We start from the raw sequence: 22,357 nt of genomic DNA, 5'->3' as shown, positions 1-22,357 counted from the left end.
AGTGATTCGAGTTAGAGAAGTTCCACTGTACCTTAATATATATATACATACTATACTCCGCTCATAATATTTATATTTCATTATCATAAATTCGACGTTTTTATAGCTCCGAAGATCCCCGCTGTCAATTGGTTGTTCTATCTTTTCGCTAATACCCATCAATTACTTATTGAATCTCTTATCAAGGCATGTCATGTCAACTGAAGTGGATTGGCCAACCTCTTTGCATTAATTAGTATTTACTTGTCATAATGGCATAATGTGTCAAGTTTTTTAACATTTTAATAATTGTCTCTTTGTGGCTTCTTCATTGATTGGCTTAAACACGTGAAATTATTTCTGCTATTCTGATTCTGATAAATTTGTTGAATGAAGTGTTAATCGAGTTAAGATTTTTGCTGTTTTATATTTTATTGTTGGAATTTGTTTTGTTGTTAGATTTTGAAACTTAATAACTGACAGGTATTTAGGCTACGTTTTCGTAGAAGTTGGTGTATGTTCTGCGCTGTTTCTTTTACGAAGTTAGCTAGAATATTATGTGTATATTTTTCCGCCATAGATAATATTTTTTTAATTTTAAAATTAAATGTTAATTACTGGCGGAGAGTTCTGAATGTCGAATCTGATTTTAGATAAAGCAGAAGTTCTTAATGTATTTATGAGGTCTTGTCATAGATCATACAATATAAATAAACCGTTAAAATGGGATTAATTGAGGTGATCTATGTGTTCTAACTCATGAAATTGTTGAATTATTATAAAATAGTATTTTTTTTTCTTAACTTCTGAGAATAATTTAAAGATAAAAACGCCATTTTCTTTTCAAACTCATAAACAATATTGGTAATTCAAAACATATACTCTGAATTAATTGATTTCTTGATGTTAATCAGCATAACGAATAAGTAAAGAACTATCGGAAAAGTTAAGCCACATGAAGTAAAAAGCTGTTGCCTAGTAATTGAGGCTTAGTACCAGGCATATTATAAGTATATGAATCATTTTTGTATTCTATTAGGCACATAATGGATATTCCAACTCAGGACATAGACCAAGCCCAACCTTTTAGGATTATATGAGGTTAGATAATGTTTTCGAAGATCTTCTCCACTTTCAGAACGTCTGCAGCTCCACATTATTTAATGGATTCAGCTGTCAGATATTCTAATTAGAGCGTAAAACAGGTGCTAGTTCTTAAAAAAGAGCATTGAAGATCTGTTAATTTTTTTAGCTTTGCTTCTCTTCTTTCTTCTTTTATCTAAGTTAGTGGGTTTTAAAGGCCTCTCGATTTATTTTTCTTCCGATATGCATATGTACATATATATTATGTTGTTTGAAGAGAGTTATGCCACCATTTGATTGATCAGGAAGGGAATATCGTTCGTTAAAGATACACATTACATATTCGAGGATAGAGTTACCAAAAAATTCAAAATAGGAATTTAATACTCTTAATTTAAAGGTGTATACAATTTCGCCAAGCTTGTATGATAGATGATAAGAAGGGTCAAAGATAGATCTTTGAAAAAAATAAACAAATTTTATTTATCGAAAAATACTGGACCTATATCATCTGTCATATAAGCTTAGCGGAAAATTTTACACTCAATTTAATTAAGAAGAATATCTATTTTTTCCATATTTGGAATTTTTTGGGAACTATATCCTGTAATTAATAATTATTATTTAAAACAGCATTTTTTCGAATTTCGAAACCAATTATTTCGATATTGGATGTTAACTTCTAAAATCGAAAAACACACGTTTTTTACTTATGTCTCAATCTCACCGAAAAAATCAGTTTGGTCTAATACCCAGAAAAATGTCGATTTTACCGTTTAATGTAATCTAAAACGGTAATCTAACTAAAAATTCTATATGTATTTATATGCTCTCAAAAAATTCTAATTATTTTAAAAGAACACGTTGTAAACAGTAGTAACTGTACTAGTATCTGAAAGCCTACATACATTATTATTGCTTGCAACTTTGGCCAAGTGCTATAAATCATAAAATGGTTTTTGATTAAGTCCAAGTGCCAAGCATGCCACACACACCACATCACATACTTATCAATAAAGATATTACCAAATTTTTTATATTTACATACATACATACAAACCTATAAGTACTCTATTGTCACAATTTACAAGTCAAGAAAAGTCGATCGACTGCACATTTCTAAGCGTCTTACAACACAACTCGGTATCAGATAAAATTTCTATGCCTATTTGTTGTTGTAACATGAGTGAGGTGTAAGGTTTACGTGCCTTTCATCAGCGCATAAAAATCGAAAAGTCAGCATATATATTTATGTATTCATATATATACACATGTATATATGTATTTGTATGTAATTTGAAGAATGCTGCTGACCTCCTTACATTACAACAAATCACACACTTATTGCTTTTTATGCGACAAAGGTACGGCGATACCTACGAGTACCCACATGCATACCTGTAATGTACGTATGTTTACCCGAGTGAAGTGTAGAAAAAAATGAAAAAATTAAAAAAAAAAAACAATTACAATAACGAATAGGGTCGTTGCATTCATATTACTTATTTCATATCGTAAACTGATCAGTCACACAGTTGCATGACAATTGTTGCAATGACGCGACTATAATGAATATTTCGAAATCCATACATATTTCTTTCTTTATGTATGCATGTGACTTTGTATCGATATATATTCGTATGTATATAAGTAAGGTAGAATTGAAGGTGTAATGCTTAGTGGCAGCACATTGTGGGTTCTTATTTTTTTGTATGTATGTATGTAGGTACATATTTACACGTGTGTTTGTATGTATGCTGCCATGCAGCCATCGCCTGATAGCAAGTTGCCATTGAATGTTTGTAAATTATCATATCACATTGGCGTACGCACCAATGATCATGCATACTGACATATTTACTCGTATTTCTAAAGATAGTCGTGCAGTTAAAGATACAGATAAATCGTTCGCCACTTACATACATACATATTTACTGTGGAATAATAAATATTGAAATAGGCTTTTGTAATGCCTAAACGTGGCTCTAAATACAAAAGTTGCACGTTCATGCTATGCCCTATACAAATACATACTTTCTCGTATGCATACATATGTATGCTAAGTGACCCTATAGGAAAGTTCAAGAGATTCGTTATGATCTGCGGTGATCTGAAATGTGATAAGTTCATGTAAAATCATTGAGTAAATTTCTGATTGAAGTAAAAATGTAAAATATGAAAATTATATTTGTTTTTTGTTTATTCTCTAGAATAGTTTTTTTAACGTTCTGCGTTTAAACCAGCATTTTCTCCAACTTCAGTGAATGACATTCCTCTCAAGTCGAAAATCTTTCACTATTTTATATATTATTTGATCAGAAATCCTATAATCAGAGTAGACAGCGACTTTTCATGGATTTTGTTCATCTTACTCGAACAATCGATTGTTTAGTTTAGCTACATTGTAGTAGATTTTCGAATAGGTGCTCGAAAGTTTACAGTCAATATAAATATTGAAGAAAGTTACTTGTAAAAGTGTTATCCGGGCGTATTGCTCGTCAAAATCTATCTATGCAATAGTCTCGGTACTCCTTTTGTGTCAAATGGATTGCATAATGAGCCAATCCAAGAAAAACAAACTTCAAACAAGAAAAATCATTCAAGGCTGACACCCTAGAGGAGCTCAAATAAGAAAATTATATCAAAAGATGTTTTTTGGAGTTTCCGGTATTGAATTTTTTGACTTTGGAATGTATTCATCCAAACTTTTTATTCTACGTCATAAACTAATTCTCTGAAATTCTCATTCGTATACTAGAATTCATGATATCCTTAAACTGATACTATTTCGATCAATGCAATCTTCCTGGCAAGGATATTAACACTTTCGAACATTGAATTAATGCCATAAATTTAGTCCTTAAGGCAGTAGTCTGCTTTACAGGCTTCAAACTGTTTTACTGTTTTACAGGCTTCAAAAAATCGATTTTTTTGTTTTGTTTTAAATCTCTTCTAAAACTATCCAAGAATATGTCTTTAAAATTCCAGAGGCCAATTCGACATGTTTTCGAAGCTAGAGCAGTTTTAGTGGCCGAGCGTCGCGCAGGTGCGAATGCTCTCCGAAAATTTTAAAGCGCGTTTCCTCGAGTTTTCATTTTCACAAGCGTTAGCAAACGGTGCCGGCGATAGCAAAAAGAATATACAGATGTCCGATCGAAAAAAAACCAAAGTGATCTAGCTTCAGTATTGAATTATCTTCTATTTGAACTAAAAAAGTTGGACAAAAGTATTATTTAAACTACTTGTTTTGCAGCTTAAAGTCAATTTTTTTTTCTTAAAAAAGTGATTTTTTTTTCAAACTTCGAAAAAATTTGGAATTTTATAACTTCTTCGGTATTTTTTTAGTTCATAATGAAAAGAAACTTATAAAAATTAAAAAAAAAATTGGTTCGACTGTTTCAGATGCATCGCACGACCTCCATCACCGACACCGATTTACAAGTGCAGACTCCAGGCGCTCCAGAAAAATACTTACAACTTTGAAAAAATTTCAATATTTTTTAATAATAAATATTGTTTTTTAAGCATTAAATATAGTACACTATCGTCTTAAAATTCCGTTTACCGCAATCATTTCACCCCTTTCAAAAAAAATTGCTAAAAAAACGTTTTCTTCGGCTACTGCCTTAAAAGAATTACTATACGTTTACAATGCACTGTACTACACTGGTTTTCAAATGTTTATCAATGGCTAACTTCAAATTCCCTACAGGGTATGCAGTGCCCAGTAAAGGTAGATTGCAACAATGCAAGTAAGCGAGTCTGTTCTTACACGTACCTTTACAGGTATTTTTACACATACATAACTATACCTATTTGTAACAAGAAAGAAGAAAAAACATAAATATTTTCAGTTTTCTTTCTTTCGAGGTGAAACGTGAATTTTATCAGTTGTCTCTCAGGTAGATCGGCCATTGGCAACAACAACTACAACAAATAGAAGTAGATAGCAAGCTATAGAGAATAGCATAATGCGTCTACTGATATCGCGGTGAAAGCATTGTTGGCCAGCAGATATGGCTATAGCTAATGCTTGGGTACCTTGATTTTCCCCCAAAAATATTTACTTTAATAGACAGTCTTATGTCTTAGCATAGTTTGGCTTGAAAGTAGACAGGTATGATGCCTAGAATAGCTGAGAATAATAACACAGCGCGAGTATCATTCACAGTTATTACGAAACCCTTAAGATTTATCATTGAAAATGCTGTTTTCGTTTGCAAGTACGTACTTATCTTCACATTTTCTAACGTTTGCTCTCACAACAACACTTAAATAATATTTATAAATATTACTAACGTCTTCTAGAACAAAAATGAAGAATTAAGACATTTGTAGATACATAATAGATTTTTATTTTGCTTCATGGCATGGATGTTCTTTAATAAATTCCTTTTTATAAGCTTCGTTTCACGGTAAAATGAATAACCATAAGAATTTTAGGTTAAGTTGTATTTAGATGACCAAGTGATCGATGTGCTAAATGCAATTCCAGTACAGTGGTTCACATAAAAAAACCACACTGGTATAAGGAATATATTTATATGAATACTACTATATATGTATATCTGTACCACAATGTTACCATTGTTGTTGCTGTTCGTGCAACATACTTCCAGGAATTTTTTCAACTCAATGCATCACAGATATTTCCACATGAATACCTGCATACATACTCATATACATATATATATACCGATGTGTATGTATACATAAAGATAAGCTACAACCAGTAGAACTCTTTAGAGATAAGTTCTTTCGTCTGACATGTCAGTAAAGTGGCTAGTGAGATGGAAGAAAATATATAAAAATTTAGATAAGCAAGATGGGGTTTCAATGGTTGCCACTCTTTTGTTGAATTTTTAACTGATTTAATTACACTTTTTATTTTTTAACTGTAGCGAAGTGGTGGGCGATTAAACTCTATTCACAAATATTGCATAATAATTTAAAAAAAAAAAATAATTATTATTGAAAATAATCCTAACGGGGTTAATAATTAAGGAATGTCGATTTTCACCTAATTCCATATTCTTTGTCGATATCATTATGATTTCATATTGATTTATTCTGGCGGGCTCAATTGAAATTTTAATATCAACTACATTAATGATCAACTATATTTTAATGATCAACTACATTTGCAAAACTGGTTTCCTAAGTATAAAATGTTAAAAATCGTAAATAGTATAAACAAATAAAAAATAGGTAATGGCGGGAACTTTTCAATTAAAATTTTATTGCTGAATTGAATCCTTGGATTATAAGACTGGAAATTCCTCAATTTTTATTAACCTATAATGTAAGATGTTACAAATTTATTAATGTTATTTTGCTCAAAAACCCGTTGATTTTTTTAAAATAAATTTCGTTAACCTCATAGTATTTGAAAATTTCTCTAAATATAGAAAGACAATAAAATGATCCGAGGTTGTGGTATTATTTCAATATTATATATAGATATATCTTTGATGTTTTTGAAAATTGGGAAGAAATGTATACTTATACCAATCATTCATATTCCTTTCTGATATTAATACGCAATATTTTGATCATCTTCGATAACACTATACGGCAAAATGGACATTTTTTCTGGGTATTGGACCAAACTATTTTTTTCCGCGAGATTGAGTCATAAGTAAAAAAAACTGGATACACAGTTTGCTAAGATATCCAAAATATGGATATAATTACATTTTGCTTTTAATTTAATGGTGTATTTCCTCGCTATATATGTCTATAGTAGATGATATGAAGGGTCAAAGTCGGATCTTCGAAAAAAATATACAAATTTTACATATCAAAAAATACTTTGCCAAGTACAGTGTTATAGATGGGTCAAAGAGGAGAAATAATCTTGGGGTTTTAATTATTAGGAATCTTCTTCTTGACTGGCGTAGACACCGCTTACGCGGTTATAGCCGAGTCCAAAACAGCGCGCCACTTATCCCTCCTTCTGGCAATTTGGCGCCAATTGGTTATTCCAAGCGAAGCCAGGTCCCTCTCCACCTGGTCCTTCCATCGGAGTGGAGGTCTCCCTCTTCCTCGGCTTCCACCAGCGGGTACTGCATCGAATACTTTCAGAGCTGGAGCACTTATAGGAATGGTTAGGAGAAATATTTTATAAATAGATAAGCTTTGGTTCGGCCGGCATTGATCATACGGTTTAATACCCCCTGGATTCTTGTCCATATTGCTTTTAGAATTTCTTGGAATGCTGCTTTGAAATGACTTTAAGTATACACACATAGTTCAAGCATTTCATACAATCGTAAATGTTAATTTCATTTCAATTTACATATTTTCAACTGACTTTTGAAATTTATTTTAATTCATACAATTTTTATAAAAAAAATGAAGCTAACTTTTCTAAGGATATTGAGATAAGAAAGTTCTATCATTTGATTTATATTTTTCTGATACGATATTTTTTCAAAATCAGGTTTTATATTACTCCCTAACATAGTATGTACATATGTGGCAACACTGTGATTTTCAAACCACATATGCATATGTGTGCTCAACTCCAAATAAATCCTGTTCTTGCAACACCTTCGCGACACAGGTACTGCTTGAAATAAAGCTAAACCAACTTACATACATATACATATAATACAAAGAAGATGCATGCTACACATAGCGAAGTAGCATGCAGCAGCTAAGCAGGGATGTTACAGCGCACTCAATAACATCCACAAAAACCCTTGCTTAATAAGCACTCAACTCAAAAACTGGTATAAAAACGAGTTTGCAACTGCGAGATACAATGCTCCAGCGAGCATCTTTTAAGCCAAATCATAGATAGATACAGATACAATACATAAAACGTGAGATAGAGCACGCAAAGCAACTAAGTAATCCGCTCGTTTAAGCGCAGCCTGCTCTTTTGACATCAAAACCAAAATCAAAAAAACTGGCTTGAATGCAGAGCGACAGAGCGGCGGAGCACGGTAGCAAACCGCGGCACGCACACAAGCATACACAGCTACACAGTTACTTGCTTGTGTATTAGTGAGTGCCATCAGCTGTGGCTTTACACACACCAGCGCAAGCTACTCACACTACTACCAACGCACACCACCGCCACAAGCCACTCAATTGCGGCTGGCAAACAACTCAAAACTCCACAAATGCGACGCTGCTTTATGCTGCTTATATGGTACATATGAGTGTGTGTGTGTGGGTACTTTTACATACATCTTTTTTCGATGTGTCTTTCTATCAGCGTCCGCTGGTGCTCGCCATCTACTAAACAGTTTTAATTTTCTATTCGAAGTGTACGCTTTGTGCCGCGGTGCAACGGCGTAATTACAAAACACAAAATATACAGAAAGTGTCTTCCAACGTACAACGGACAGACGCGCTTGGACCAATCAAGCACAACAGAGCAACAACAAGCGTCATTACAACAGACAGACAGGCCCCCCGCCGATACTTCAGTGCAAGTGTGCAAATGTTTATAGAACCCCGACGAAAGAGTTTCAATAATATTCAGTGAATTAACTAAACAAAACGCTGTGCGTGTCACGATATCGCACCGTCGAAAGGAAATTCGCGAGGTTAAATAACACGAAAAAAAATAAAACAAAAAGCCATGCAATTTAACGTGAAGTAAACAATTCTATGTTGTGCGTAAGCGAAAATGTTTTGCGAATTCTTTAGGGCAAATGTAGGCTGAAGAAACTCTAAACAACAACAACAAAAAAAAGAACTGTGTGTTATGCGCGTGAAAACTACGAAATTCCGTAATTTACCAAAACTGATCGTCACTGCCATAAACGCAACGAGCCACAATTGTGTGGAAAGAAAAGTAAAAAAGTAAAAAACAACAACAACACTGCAACGAAATTAGTATTACCATAGCACCACCAAACTCTACTGCCTTTTTTACGTAATAATACTACGCGCAACATTCCCGTACATAACGGTACAACGTTTTTTCCCGATTTTCAAATTTAGTAAACAGTAAGCCGTCAAAATGTTTGATGTATTCGGCTCCGTCAAGGGGCTGCTGAAGATCGATCAAGTCTGCATCGATAACAATGTCTTCCGCATGCACTACAAGGCGACGGTGATCATATTGATCGCCTTCTCGCTGCTCGTCACCTCGCGTCAATATATCGGTGATCCGATCGATTGTATTGTCGATGAGATACCACTCGGCGTTATGGATACCTATTGTTGGATTTACTCGACATTCACCGTACCGGAACGTTTGACCGGCCATACGGGCCATGATGTTGTACAACCGGGCGTCGGTTCGCATATAGACGGTGTGGACGAGGTGAAATATCACAAATACTATCAGTGGGTATGTTTCGTGCTCTTCTTCCAGGCGATTATGTTCTATGTGCCACGTTATTTGTGGAAGTCATGGGAAGGTGGTCGCCTCAAAATGTTGGTTATGGATCTGAATAGTCCCATTGTGAATGAGGAGTGCAAGAATGATCGTAAGAAGATCTTGGTCGAATATTTCTCCAACAATTTGAATCGTCACAATTTCTATGCATTCCGTTTCTTCGTTTGTGAGGCATTGAATTTCATCAATGTGATTGGACAGATCTTCTTTGTGGACTTCTTTTTGGATGGTGAATTCTCTACATACGGCAGTGATGTATTGAAATTCACCGAAATGGAACCGGATGAACGTATCGATCCGATGGCGCGTGTCTTTCCCAAAGTCACCAAATGTACATTCCACAAATACGGTCCATCTGGTTCGGTGCAAAAGTTCGACGGTCTCTGTGTGTTGCCGCTGAATATTGTCAATGAGAAAATCTACGTTTTCCTATGGTTCTGGTTCATCATTTTGAGCATATTGTCGGGCATTTCATTGGTGTATCGTATGGCTGTTATTATGGGACCCAAACTACGTCAACTATTGTTGCGTGCCCGTTCCCGTTTGGCCGAGAGTGAGGAGGTCGAAGCTGTGGCAAATAAATGTAATATCGGTGATTGGTTCCTGCTGTATCAGTTGGGCAAAAATATCGATCCATTGATCTATAAGGAGGTGATGGCGGATTTGGCGCGTGAAATTGGCGAACATTCGAGCAGCAAAGAACAATTCGCCGCTTAGTGGCCGCAAATGGGTATGTACTTTAATTAGTTTAGGCTTTCAAATTATGGGTATTTTGTTGTATTTTTATGTGGATGTTGACATTTAAATTTTTATTATTCTATACGTATTTCAATTATGAGTATATTTATAAGTAATTGCATAATTATCAGTATTTATGCATTATATGTGGTTTAGTAACCGTCGGCTTATCAACTATTGGGTGCGCTTCGTGGTTTGCTAGCTTTCGGACGGGTAGCGGGGTTTGATTTTGTATGACTAGTACTCGTTAGGTTGAAGGTTCAAATTCCATCGGGAATGCTGAATATAAAGAAAGGATAGTTTTTAAGGCCGGGTTCTTCTTGATAAATGATGTGAAATCATCATGTCTATTTTTGAATTGAAGAAAACTTCACATAAGAACAATTTGTCTGACCCTATATTTGTGGGATAATATTTAAAGGGACTATAATGACCCATATTTCTGTGAATATATATTTGAATACTATTTTTTGCGCTTTTTTGGGAGAATATATTTTATCTTAGAATTTGGAGCCTTCTAATAAAGACCAAATAAATCCATACAGTCTGTCTTAAAAGTATTCATTCTAATGTAAACAAAACCAAAAATAAATCATGGATTCTTTTTGAGATTTTTTTGAATAAAACTTATGTAAACATGCTTTAGTGGGATCCACATTTTTTAAATATATTTTTTTTTAATAATTTTTTTTAAGAATTTTTTTTTTAATAATTTTAAATTATTTTTGTGATGTTCAGTGGTTTTTATTTTAACTTCCCATTCCTTTCCTAACTTCTTGGAGTTCTAAGCTTAAATTCGAATTATTAATTTAAGCTTGAAACCCCCACCACAACTCTCATTCACTTTATGCTTACCGTGCCATACTACTTATCCACAAGTGGGTATTTTTAGTACTAATCTATTTCGCGGTCAAACAACGTACAATTCCGAAAAAAATAAAAGTCTCCCAAAAAATTGTTTGCACTCAATCAATTTCAGTATTAAAGAGAGCGATATACACAAATACCAGCGCCAGCATTTTATGCGACACCAATACAAGGGCAGCATGAAGCGTTTCACGCACACCAGCGCAACACCATAATTGCAGAGACAAAAGAGTCACCCCTGGTGTTACGCAAAAGGCGGCAGCGTTGACTACGCTCCAGTCAACAACAACAGCTGGGCAACTCCAGCAAGCAAGCGGCAATTTCATATTGAGTGGTTTGGGCTGTGTGTGTGCATATGAAGCTCCCAATGTGCTTGAGTGCTTTTATTTCACTTTTTACTTTTATTTATTTCGTTTATTGAGCCGCACTCAAGCAACAACTTGTGGGTTGTGTTTGCTGAATTTTTTTATATGAAAAAATTTTATTTTTCGCTTTTTTCTTTTATTTTTATATTCTTCGTTGCATTCATGATTTTCTTAAATTTTTTTATTATTTTTTCTATTTTTTGTATTTTCTTATTGTGCAACGCAGCATTTTTTGTGGTAGCTTTTATGCACTTTGGCCTCTCACGTCAGTGCATACGTGTTTCCTGCTGTGCTACCTATCCACCACCAACAAACACTCATGTCTACAACAACAACTACAATGCGTTTGCTCAGCTGTTTATTGCAAAAGCTGCAAGCACTAATGCGCTGCAATAATCGCCGGCGCGCATGCGCATAATAGCGTTGGCTTTACTTTGGTTACAATGGTTGGTGGCTGCCAGTGAGTGCCGGTGTGTGTTTTTGGCGCAGTGAACCCTATCGTGCTATTATCCAGCCGAGTTACTCATGCGCTGCGCACCTCTGCACCAGCATGCATGTAGCTGTTTTTGTTGTTCTTGCAAATACCAGCAGCAGCTTGCTATGCGTCGCCGTAGTTGATGGTTTGTTGCAACTGCAACTTTTAGTTTCAAACTACCGCACGCTCGCTAGCTCACGAATGGCTGCCCAAATTACGCCAAGCAATTTGGCTTTATTGGTGGCACTTAAATATGCATATAGCTGTAGCTGCATTGCAAGCTCATCTACATTTATAATTATATATGTATATGTATATGTGTGTGCATGCATTATACATTTTCGTTTTGACTGTCTTTTGTCTTCGCCATGCATTCGTGTATCGTTTGAGCAGTTAAGTGAAGTGCTTCACTGATTCGATGGTTTGCTGGTTCGTTGGTTTGTCGGCTGGTACGCTCCTTCCACTTCTTCTTCTACTTCTTCTTCATGTTCCTACTACCATCGACTGCTGAAATATTCTGTTTCCATGTGAAATTCGAGTTGCGCTCTGCTCTTCACCTTTGCATACATACCTGTACATACCTTTAGTCATTTATATGTATGTATATACATATGTATGTGTGTATAAAAACTGGTTTTACAGGCTGGTTTAAATTTTTTATTTATTTATTTCATTTTTTGTTTGAGCAATTTTCTGTTCATGGCACAAACCAGTAACAAATATTCAAAAAAACGTAAAAAAGAATTTGTAGCAACAAGTTCATGGCTTTAAGTTGTGTCAGTCCGCAACATTATCGAACCAGAAAGCGCTCTGAAGAATGAAAGAAACAAAAAATAAAAATAAATAAATAATGCAAGTGGCAGGCAATAAAAAACTTGAACATTTTCTTATGCAAATTTTACCAGCTCACATTGTATGTGGGTATAAAGGGTTCGACACGTACAAAAAAGTGTAGAAGACACGCAGCAGACAGGTCTTAAGTCGTTATATTTGTATGTATACAGCTATATAGAAATGTAAATGCAGCTAACTACTTAAAGCAAACCTGTCGGAGTAGCCAGCAACTTCTTAGCCAGCAAACTTCTTCGTCTGAAATACATATGTATATATACAATACATGCTCACTTGTAGTTATACATATATCAGGTTTTTTTTTGGTCATACTGTCTCTGCAATTAGATATATATGTAGTTCTGTATATATTTTCAGAAATATATGTAAACAGTATACCTTGGATATCAAGTGTTCGGCTACCTGTATTGCGCAGCCAAGCCAATTCGTCTTTAGGTAGCCCGTGTAGCAGCGCCAAATTCTTCAACACCACCTTTGAAGCGTTGTGGACTTTACCTTTTTTGTAATTCTCACTTACATATTTTGTCTTCGTTGTGTCGAAGTGTCATTTATATGCGAAGGTGTGAGACTGTAACGATTTTTATATTATTTTTTGGATATTTTTTCATTTTTTTTTTTTTTAATTTTGCCTTTTTAATTTTTTTTTATTATTTTTTTATTTTATTTTGGTCGCTATAAACTTACATATCTTAAAGTTTTAGGCAACAGATTCTTTAAGTGTTTTTGTAGTTAATTTATTTCTTAGTTTTGTGTAGGCGTTTGTGTTTTCTACGCCATAAATTAGCATCGTAGAATGTTTCAATTTGCTTTCACGTTCAATGAACTATATGTAGAATTAATATTATAGAGGTGCGAATATTTGAGATAGTGGTTCTAAGATTAATTGTTAGCGTTAAGTGGTGCATATTGCGAATCAAATGGTTTAAGGTGTCTATATAATATTTCTAAAATAAATAGTTTCAGTAGGAATAGTATTATAATTGTATAGAAATCTTTATATTTATTTAATTCCGTCGTCTAATTAAATTTATATTTTTATACTAATTTATATCCGTCGTCTACAATTTCTAAATTTTTGGACAAAATTGTATGAGACTACAAGTTTCATCTTAACTAAATTAATTTAATTCAATACATCTCAAATTGACTCGAGGCTTAATGTAACATTATAAATTTTTCGTTTCAAAACTAATTTGTTTTTATTTTTATTTATTTTTTATTAATTTTTTATTAATTTCTACACAATTCCTAAAAACACATTATTTTAAGTAATATGAATATAAATATTATTAGATATACATACATTTGAATAATCATATTCACATTCTTTCATACATATATCATATATAAATATGTATAAATGTATGTATGTAACTATCAAGTATAATTTGCTTGCTAATTGTTTTTTCAATTCATTTCTCATATCAGTTAGTATGCAGTTATAACTTTGAAAAGCTTTCAAAATATTTAAAAATACATATAAAGCTAAAATACTAAGCATTAACAAAAAACAACAGCAGTGATAAGCTAAGTTGTGTACACACACAATACTGCTCTTAATCGGTATTTCACTTGCAAATTTGTTCCAACATTTTTTTTTGTGCTTTTTTATTTTTGTTTCTTGTTTCTGTTTTGTTTTTTTTTTTTATAATTATTGTTTATTTATTTTAATTTGTTTTTTGTATTTTGCATTTGTTTGCTATAGACGTTAACCGCAGCAACTTATGCTGATTACTCGTACCTTAATTATAGTAATACATATAATATACAATCTCTTCAATGTTTCTCGGAATTTTTAAACAATTTCAAAGCTTCAAAGTTGGATACCCAAATATTTGGCTTTAGCTGTCATTAAAATATTTCTTAAAAAATGTCAGATTTGTATAACTATGACTTTTTACTTAAAACCACACCACATCCGTATATTATGTATTAAATACGCTGTCACCGAAATAAAATCTATAAATCTTGAATCACCAATTTCTCGAAAATTGTGGATTTCTCAGTAAAGTTTTTGAATTTGTCATAAATATTAAAATACATTTTATTTCTAATTAATTTATTTTTTCCGACAAGGCAAATATATATAGTCACAGTTTGAGTAAATAAAAAATAAATTTAAAAAAATTAATTAAAATTAAAAAGTTAATACACACCAGGATTGCTTCAAAATCAATGCCATAAGTGGCTCACAATATCAGAAAGAGCTTTCTTCCTCATAGTCATAGATATCAGTCATCTGAAATTAGAACGAAAAATATTAATGAAATCGTAAAATATTAATATTACATGATCCTGAAAATAATATTATTTTTTTTTTTTAACTTTTGCAATTAATTTTGTGCGAAAATAATAGGGATAGGTTTACAGTAAAGTGAAGTGAAAATAAGTAATTCAATCAGGCAGCTGATAAATTATTTGATAAACAAAATCATAAAAAGTAATTAGTTAATATGAAGTATGAAGTACTGCAATACTCATAAAAAAATGTCATTGTCTTTCACTCTGCACACAGCCTAAAGCTTTCAATTCTTTGCGACTTCAAGAAGTGACGGTTTCGATAAGCGTATAAAAAGCAGTAACTGCCTACTTCAATTAACCTCTTTGCGAACCTTCTGTGAACCTTCTAATTGCCAGCATTTATTATATACAGTATATATGTATTTGTGTGTATATATAAAATTTTATATACCTACATATATCTGCATATTAGTGATGTAAAATTTGTTTATTTACTCTATCTTATCAACACTTAAATGGGTACTTGTAGCTTGTACTTTATGTTCATGCACACATTATAAATATTTAATAGCGCGACTATAGCAACAACAAGAAACACATGTGTTGAACAAAAAAAAACTAATTCGCTGAGATCATTTTATAGTCGTTGTCGCCGTCGTCGTCGGCGGCACTGTGACATTTCCATTTCAATTTCAATTTCAATTACAAAACACTTGACAAAATTCTTGCCAAATGACTTATGGCTGTTAGTTTTTCTCAATGCCAGTTGGTACGCTGCGCATCTGTGGCAATCAACGAGCGGCATATATTATATATATATATATATATGTATTTCTTGATATGACTGTGTGTAATTGTGTCGCCTAGCGCGTTGGCGGCTGCTTTCAACAAAAATAAAAATCGTTTTTTTATTCTTATATAAAAGGAAAAAAAAAATTATAATTCCAGCGACATAAATAGTAGGAAACAGTCTTTTTCGTTCCGTTGTTGAAATTATTTCAATTTTTTCTATGAGGAAATACAGTTGGTTTTTTGTTTTTATTGTTGTTTCTATTTTTTTTTCAACGCAGCATTCATCTTGTGCTCTGTTTATCAGCTGACAAAGCGTACACTTTTAATTACAAGCGCCATTTTCATTATCGGAAAGTGATGAGCGACTGCTTAGAGTCTGGGAAATGTGTGTTTCTTTTCTATTCTTTTCTGTGTTTTAAAATAATAAAAAAAAAAAACATTTTATTTTTTGATAACATTTATTTATTTATAGCACTCGGTTTAGTAATTTTTGGCACTGCGCTTAGAAATAATATCAATAAAAAATATTATATAGAGCAGTGGGCTCTAGATTGGGCTTGATCTCAAACAAAAAAGTCATACAAGTAAAGCAGTGAGCACTTGTTGGCATATTTTTTGTTTTTGTACACAATCATAAATGTATTTATTAATTTATTTGTTGTTGTTTTGTTGTCATTTCACTCGCTGTTGATTGCATGAATCACACGCGCTAAGAGTGTAGATTAATTTATCACAAGTGAATGCGAGTGTTTGTTGGAGTGTGTGTGTGTGTGTGTCTGTGTGCCAAATGTAGCGCTTGCGTGCCTTTCATTCATTATCAGCAAATTTAGCTCAATGAGCGCGCCAAAGCAGCATAGTGACATACTTGATATATTGCAACAGTTCTACAATTTTGTTGCGGTTTGTGTTGTTGCTGTTGTTTTTGCTTTTTTGGTCCACTTGTTTGTTTACTTTGTTTGCTAAATATTCGTTAATTAGTGACAGCGCGGAAATTAGGCACAAGCGCTCATTCACACTATACATTTCGGATATAGTACTCACATATACACTTTTCTACAAACCTACATATATTCTGCCAGTCAACTTCCGTTTAATGAATGAACTGCTCAAAAAACGGAAGAACAGCTCATTAAATGATGTGAAAAATTATCAATGAGAAATCCACGAAACGCGCTGAAACATTTGTGTTGTTAAGTGCAGAAATATACACATACACACATATCTCCTTATGAATGCATGCATGCCGACTCATTGCAGTTGCAGAAAATAAAAAAAACCCAAATGGGGGAAACAGCATGAAAGCGCAAGTGACAAATGTGTCACACCATTGTACACTCTCTCTCGCATTGATCGTTGCTCGGTTGTCTGCGTTTTTAATTTAATCAATTAAATGTTAATTATACGACATGTCCGACTGCAATGGCGTTTCAACGGGTGAGTGTGCAAATAGGGGGGCATATGTGATACATAAATATTTACGTGCATATAGCATAATTGGTAGTTAATACCAAAATCAATGACGATTATTGGTTAATTTTACACCACTGGCACATTTTTTTCCGCCACTCCATTTTTTAGCTACTCGTATAGGCTATATACCCATATATTCAGATTTAAAAATTCAGCCATTTAGCAGCGCAGTAAAGTTCAGTTTAAGGACCAATCATGCATTAAGGAACGACTGGAATGGTGCTATTCAGCAGCGTATTCGATTTATCCCTAAAAAATGTGTACCCTACTAGTATGCGAGTGCTGGAAAGACGAAAAATGAGCGAAATATTGCTTTATTGTTTAAATAATGAAGGTGGGTGTGCACCGTTTATGCCAATGCACGTCTCGTTTGTTGGAAATTCCAATTTCGATATTGTGTATTAATACAATACTGCAAAAGGAGTATATTTTTATGGTATTATCCATCCATATTCCCTAAATTGCGCACCGTTCTGCTTAATTCGATTTCACTGCGCTGCTAAATGGGTGAATTTCACATTCAAATGTGAGAATGTGGGTGTATAGCCCTTGTGACGGATTAAATACGCAATATTGGTAAAATCCCTAACCAGTTCAAAGGATGATTCTGTGGCACCCTGCTACTCATTCGTGGGAGCCTGGAAGAATGTCACAAATTCGCATGTAAATCCTGGTTTTTCTTTTTTTAGCCCGAAAAAAAATCATATTTGCAGACAACTTGTAATTATTCTAGCAGGTACCCGAAGTAAGCAGTAGGGTATGCTCTTAATTAGTAATGGCATGATGGGACGACAGCAGGAGTCGAAATATTATTAGTTTTTAAATTACAGGAATGTCTATAGGGCGTATTCTTCCAGTGCATTCATTCGCTTAGTATACTCGATTTGCTTAGAAAATTTACAAAATAAAATTTTGTTACCTATAGAAGATTTCATTATTAGAAATTCAAATTTCGATATTGAGGATTAAGAATCAGTAGTAAATGAAATATATTACTAAACTCACCATTTGTGGTGAAAAGTGCACCTAAGTGCTTAAACCTAATTTTAATGCGCTGCTGAACCACTGAATTTAAAATCTTAATGAATTGGTATATATCTCAGGTGATTAGTTAATGATGATATATTGCAAAATGTCGATGTTCTACTCCTGTGGTATCTTGCTGTTACTACTGTGTGCCGGGTAGAATGTCATAACTTGCTTATTTCGATGATCTGCAGGAAGCGCTTCAGCATTTGAAAGCAAATATTTGACATTCTGCCAGGCACCTAGAAAAAAGTAGTAGGATGTTTCCCATGGATATTTGGTGAACTTTATGGGGAAGGAATGGTTTTAATTTTTTTATAAAAATTTATATTTTAGCCTTACAGATGGGCAATTTTAACGCAATTGTTAAGAAATTTGAATTTAGCTATTCAGCAGCGTAGAAAAATTAAAAAATATACAATATAATAAACAAAACTATCAATAAATAGGTAACGTAAATATTTTCAGAACTGAAAATAAATTTATATGTAAATAATTAATATGTATATATTTATAGGAATATACTGTACGTTGAGCCACTTTTGCATAGAACGCTTACATACCTATTAGCGCTCGTTCTCGATTTTATAGGCGCCACATAATTCTACACTTAAGCGCGACAGTAATTGTAAGCTATCCAAATAAAAAACAGATCTGCTGTGAAATATTTTGTTTATACTCAAATAATAAGCTTGCTTATTGGGTGAATTGAGAATACAGAATTTTTGAGAATTTCGTAACGCACTTTCAATAGGTCAAGCACGACCACAAGCTGTAAGATATTTGAGCTTAAATAATTAAATATGCAAATAGAAGTACAAAATATAAGCAATTTATTGATTGCCATTAAGAATATAAGTAAAATAAATGCCAGCAATTGCGTCATCACTCATTAATAGTACGGAAAAAAATATTTCTTTGCTTGACAAAATAAACCATTATTTATTGAGTTTTCTGAATAATAGGCGTTAATTAATGAATGGCTTAGCAATAGACTGGCTTAACTTTAGGTAATGAAATATTTAATAAATAAAATAGTTTTGCGCAAAATTTTAGAAAAAATGCATTAAAAATTTTTCGAAAATTAAAATTAATTTTTATAAATTCGGAAATTAAAAATTTTTTATATATTTTTTCGGAAATTTTAAATATTTGAAAAAAATCTAAAATATTTTGTTTTCAAAAATTTAGAATTTATTTTTTGAAAATTAAAATCAAATTTTTTTAATTTAAAAATTTTATTCTAAAATTAATACTAATTATAAATTATTATTTTTTTTTTAAATTATAAATATTTGAAAAAAATCGAATTATTTTGTTTTCGAAAATTTAGAATTTATTTTTCGAAAATTAAAATTAATTTTTATAAATTAAAATTTTTTTGTGGAAAATTTTAATTATTTTTTCGAAAATTTCAATTTTTTTTCGAAAATATCTACAAATTTATAAATTTTTCTTCGGAAATTTTAAATATGTATTTTAAAAAAATCTAAAATATTTTGTTTTCAAAAATTAAGAATTTATTTCTCGAAAATTAAAATTAAGTTTTTAAATTTAAAAATTTTAGTCGAAAATTTAAAATTTTTTTTTCGAAAATTTTTAATATTTTTCTTTAAAATTTCAATTTTTATTTGAATATTTCTACAAATTTAAATTTTTTTTTCGAAAATTTTAAATATTTTTCATTAAAATTCAATATTTATTGGAATATTTCTACAAATTAAATCTAAAATTTATTTAGAATTTATTTTTCGAAAATTAAAATTAAGTTTTTAAATTTAAAAATTTTATTCGAAAATTTAAAAATTTCTTTATTTGAAAATTTTAATAAAATCTAAAATATTTTGTTTCCAAAAATTTAAAATGTATTTTTCGAAATTAAAATTAATTTTTTAAATTTAAAAATTTTATTCGAAAATTTAAAAACTTTTTTTTTGAACATTTTAAATATTTTTCTCGATAATTTTAAATATTTTTGAAATATTTAAAATATTTTGTTTTCAAAAATTTAAAATTTATTTTTCGAAATTAAAATTAATTTTTTAAATTAAAAAATTTTATTCGAAAATTTAAAATTTTTTTTCGAAAATTTTAAATATTTTACTTGAAAATTTCAATTTTGATTCGAAAATTTCTACAAATTATAAATTTTTATTTCGGAAAATTTAAAAACTTTTTTTTGAACATTTTAAATATTTTTCTCGATAATTTTAAATATTTTTGAAATATTTAAAATATTTTGTTTTCAAAAATTTAAAATTTATTTTTCGAAAATTAAAATTAATTTTTTAAATTAAAAATTTTATTCGAAAATTTAAAATATTTTTTTTTAATTTAAATATTTTTCTCAAAAATTTCAATTTTTATTCAAAACTTTCTACAAATTATAAATTTTTTTGAAAAATTTAAAATATTTTGTTTTCAAAAATTTTATTTTTTTTTTTCGAAAATTTTTAAATATTTTAAAAAATACTCTGAATCTATAATAAATTTTAATTAGTTATTTATTTTTCTTTCTCATTACAGCCCCTTCTTTTGTGCGAATAGCAACGTGAGTGCCACTGAATACTAAACGAAGATGCTTCAACATCCTCCAGCACCATATACAAAATCTACAAGCAACACACATACATATCTGTAAGCAATTGCAAGAGAACGACACACACACACAAATATACAGAACGCACATAAAAAGTAAAAAATTAAATAGTTTTTACACGAAAGACACGAACATACACTTATACACCGCTCAGTCATTTGTATACACAAACAGACACACAGACAGACAGACACAGACAAACAGACTTGAGATGAGATTCCTTTGCGTTACAGCCACATTAGGGTATGTCACAGCGTGACACTACACACTGCCTACCGGCTTGTAAGAGCTTTGTAGTGTAGGTGGCGTAGAGACCAGCTGTGACATGCCTAAAATAGAATAAAAATTAATTTCGATAAAAAAGACGCGAATTTTACATATTTTACACCTCTAGTATGTATGTATACGGATGTTTTAACGGTTAAGCAATAATTATACATAAATAACATAGCTGTAACTGAAAATGGGAGAAATAACAAGAAAAAAAAACGCAAAGTCTACAAAATATCGAAAGAAAGTAAAAAATTACAAATGCAACAAAAACACTCCATTTAAAGCAAAATGCCTACAAATCAAAATGCGTAAAGTTAACATTCTAAAAAACAAAAACAAAAACAAAAAAACGATTTTTTAACTAAAAAAAATATTAAAAACGTTTTTTATACAGGAGTTGAGTAGCTTTAGAAGAATTTCAAATCTATTTGCTTTGCTATTTTTTTGCTAATGAGAGAGAGTACGAAGAGGAAAGCACTAAAAACTAGACATTTTCATATACACTTACAAAAAAGGACAAAAATAAATATAAAAACAACAAATGAGAAAAAAAATCGAAAATACTAAATGAAGCATTCAATTTTTTATTTTTTTTCTTTTATAAATATATACATACATATTAAAATAAGAGTTGTGATCATTGATTAAGAAATTTATAATATTATTACTGATACTGCTAGCGATTAACACACGCCACTGTGGCGAGTGGTTAGAGTGAGGACAGTTACAATGCTTATAAAGACATTTGCAAACACACACACACATACATGATAGCAATCATCAACATAACAATTCTATACAAAAAAACTAAAACTACTAAGCAAAGTAAAGAGAACAGTGAGGAGAATATTTTGACGAAGTAACGCATACTGCTTCTACCAACAAACAAACAAACCAACAACAAAAACTGCTTATTGAAAATTATTTACTTTAAAATTAATATAATTATTTTATTTTTTATATTAACATTTTTTTGTTTTGAAATTTTTTTATTTAAAATTTCATTTTTTTTGAATTTTTTTTTTGAAATTTAAATTTTTTTTATTTTATTTTAAATTTTGAAATTATTTTTCGTAAATGTAAGCGATTGTATTTACAAAACCCTTTTTTATAATTTAAAGCAAAAAAAAAAACCGAAAATAGTTTCATATTTAATTTTAGCGCAATTTTTTGATTTTTTTTAATAATTTTTTTTTTTTATAAAAAAGTGAAGCGATTTGAATTAATTATTATTTTTT

General features: G+C 31.3%; 1 protein-coding gene and 1 long non-coding RNA gene across 3 annotated transcripts in view; both read left to right on the top strand.

The window, feature by feature from the left end:
• The window catches only part of LOC128922323 (uncharacterized), a 115,889-nt gene that overhangs the window by 88,523 nt on the left and 5,009 nt on the right, over positions 1-22,357 (top strand). The window lies entirely within an intron of this gene.
• LOC105212237 (innexin inx2) lies at positions 8,315-21,724 on the top strand. Its single transcript, XM_011184103.3, has 2 exons — positions 8,315-10,151; positions 20,774-21,724. Exon 1 carries the CDS (start codon positions 9,041-9,043, stop codon positions 10,136-10,138), a length of 1,098 nt encoding a protein of 365 aa, XP_011182405.1. The 5' UTR covers positions 8,315-9,040; the 3' UTR covers positions 10,139-10,151; positions 20,774-21,724.

This window comes from Zeugodacus cucurbitae, chromosome 5, assembly GCF_028554725.1.
Source record: "Zeugodacus cucurbitae isolate PBARC_wt_2022May chromosome 5, idZeuCucr1.2, whole genome shotgun sequence".
NCBI lineage: Eukaryota > Metazoa > Arthropoda > Insecta > Diptera > Tephritidae > Zeugodacus > Zeugodacus cucurbitae.
Note: the sequence above shows the minus strand (reverse complement) of the source record. Positions and strands in the feature narration are given on the sequence as shown.

Coding starts and splice junctions, on each gene's coding strand:
- LOC105212237 (XM_011184103.3), top strand. CDS start 9,041: ATGTTTGATGTATTCGGCTCCGTCAAGGGGCTGCTGAAGATCGATCAA.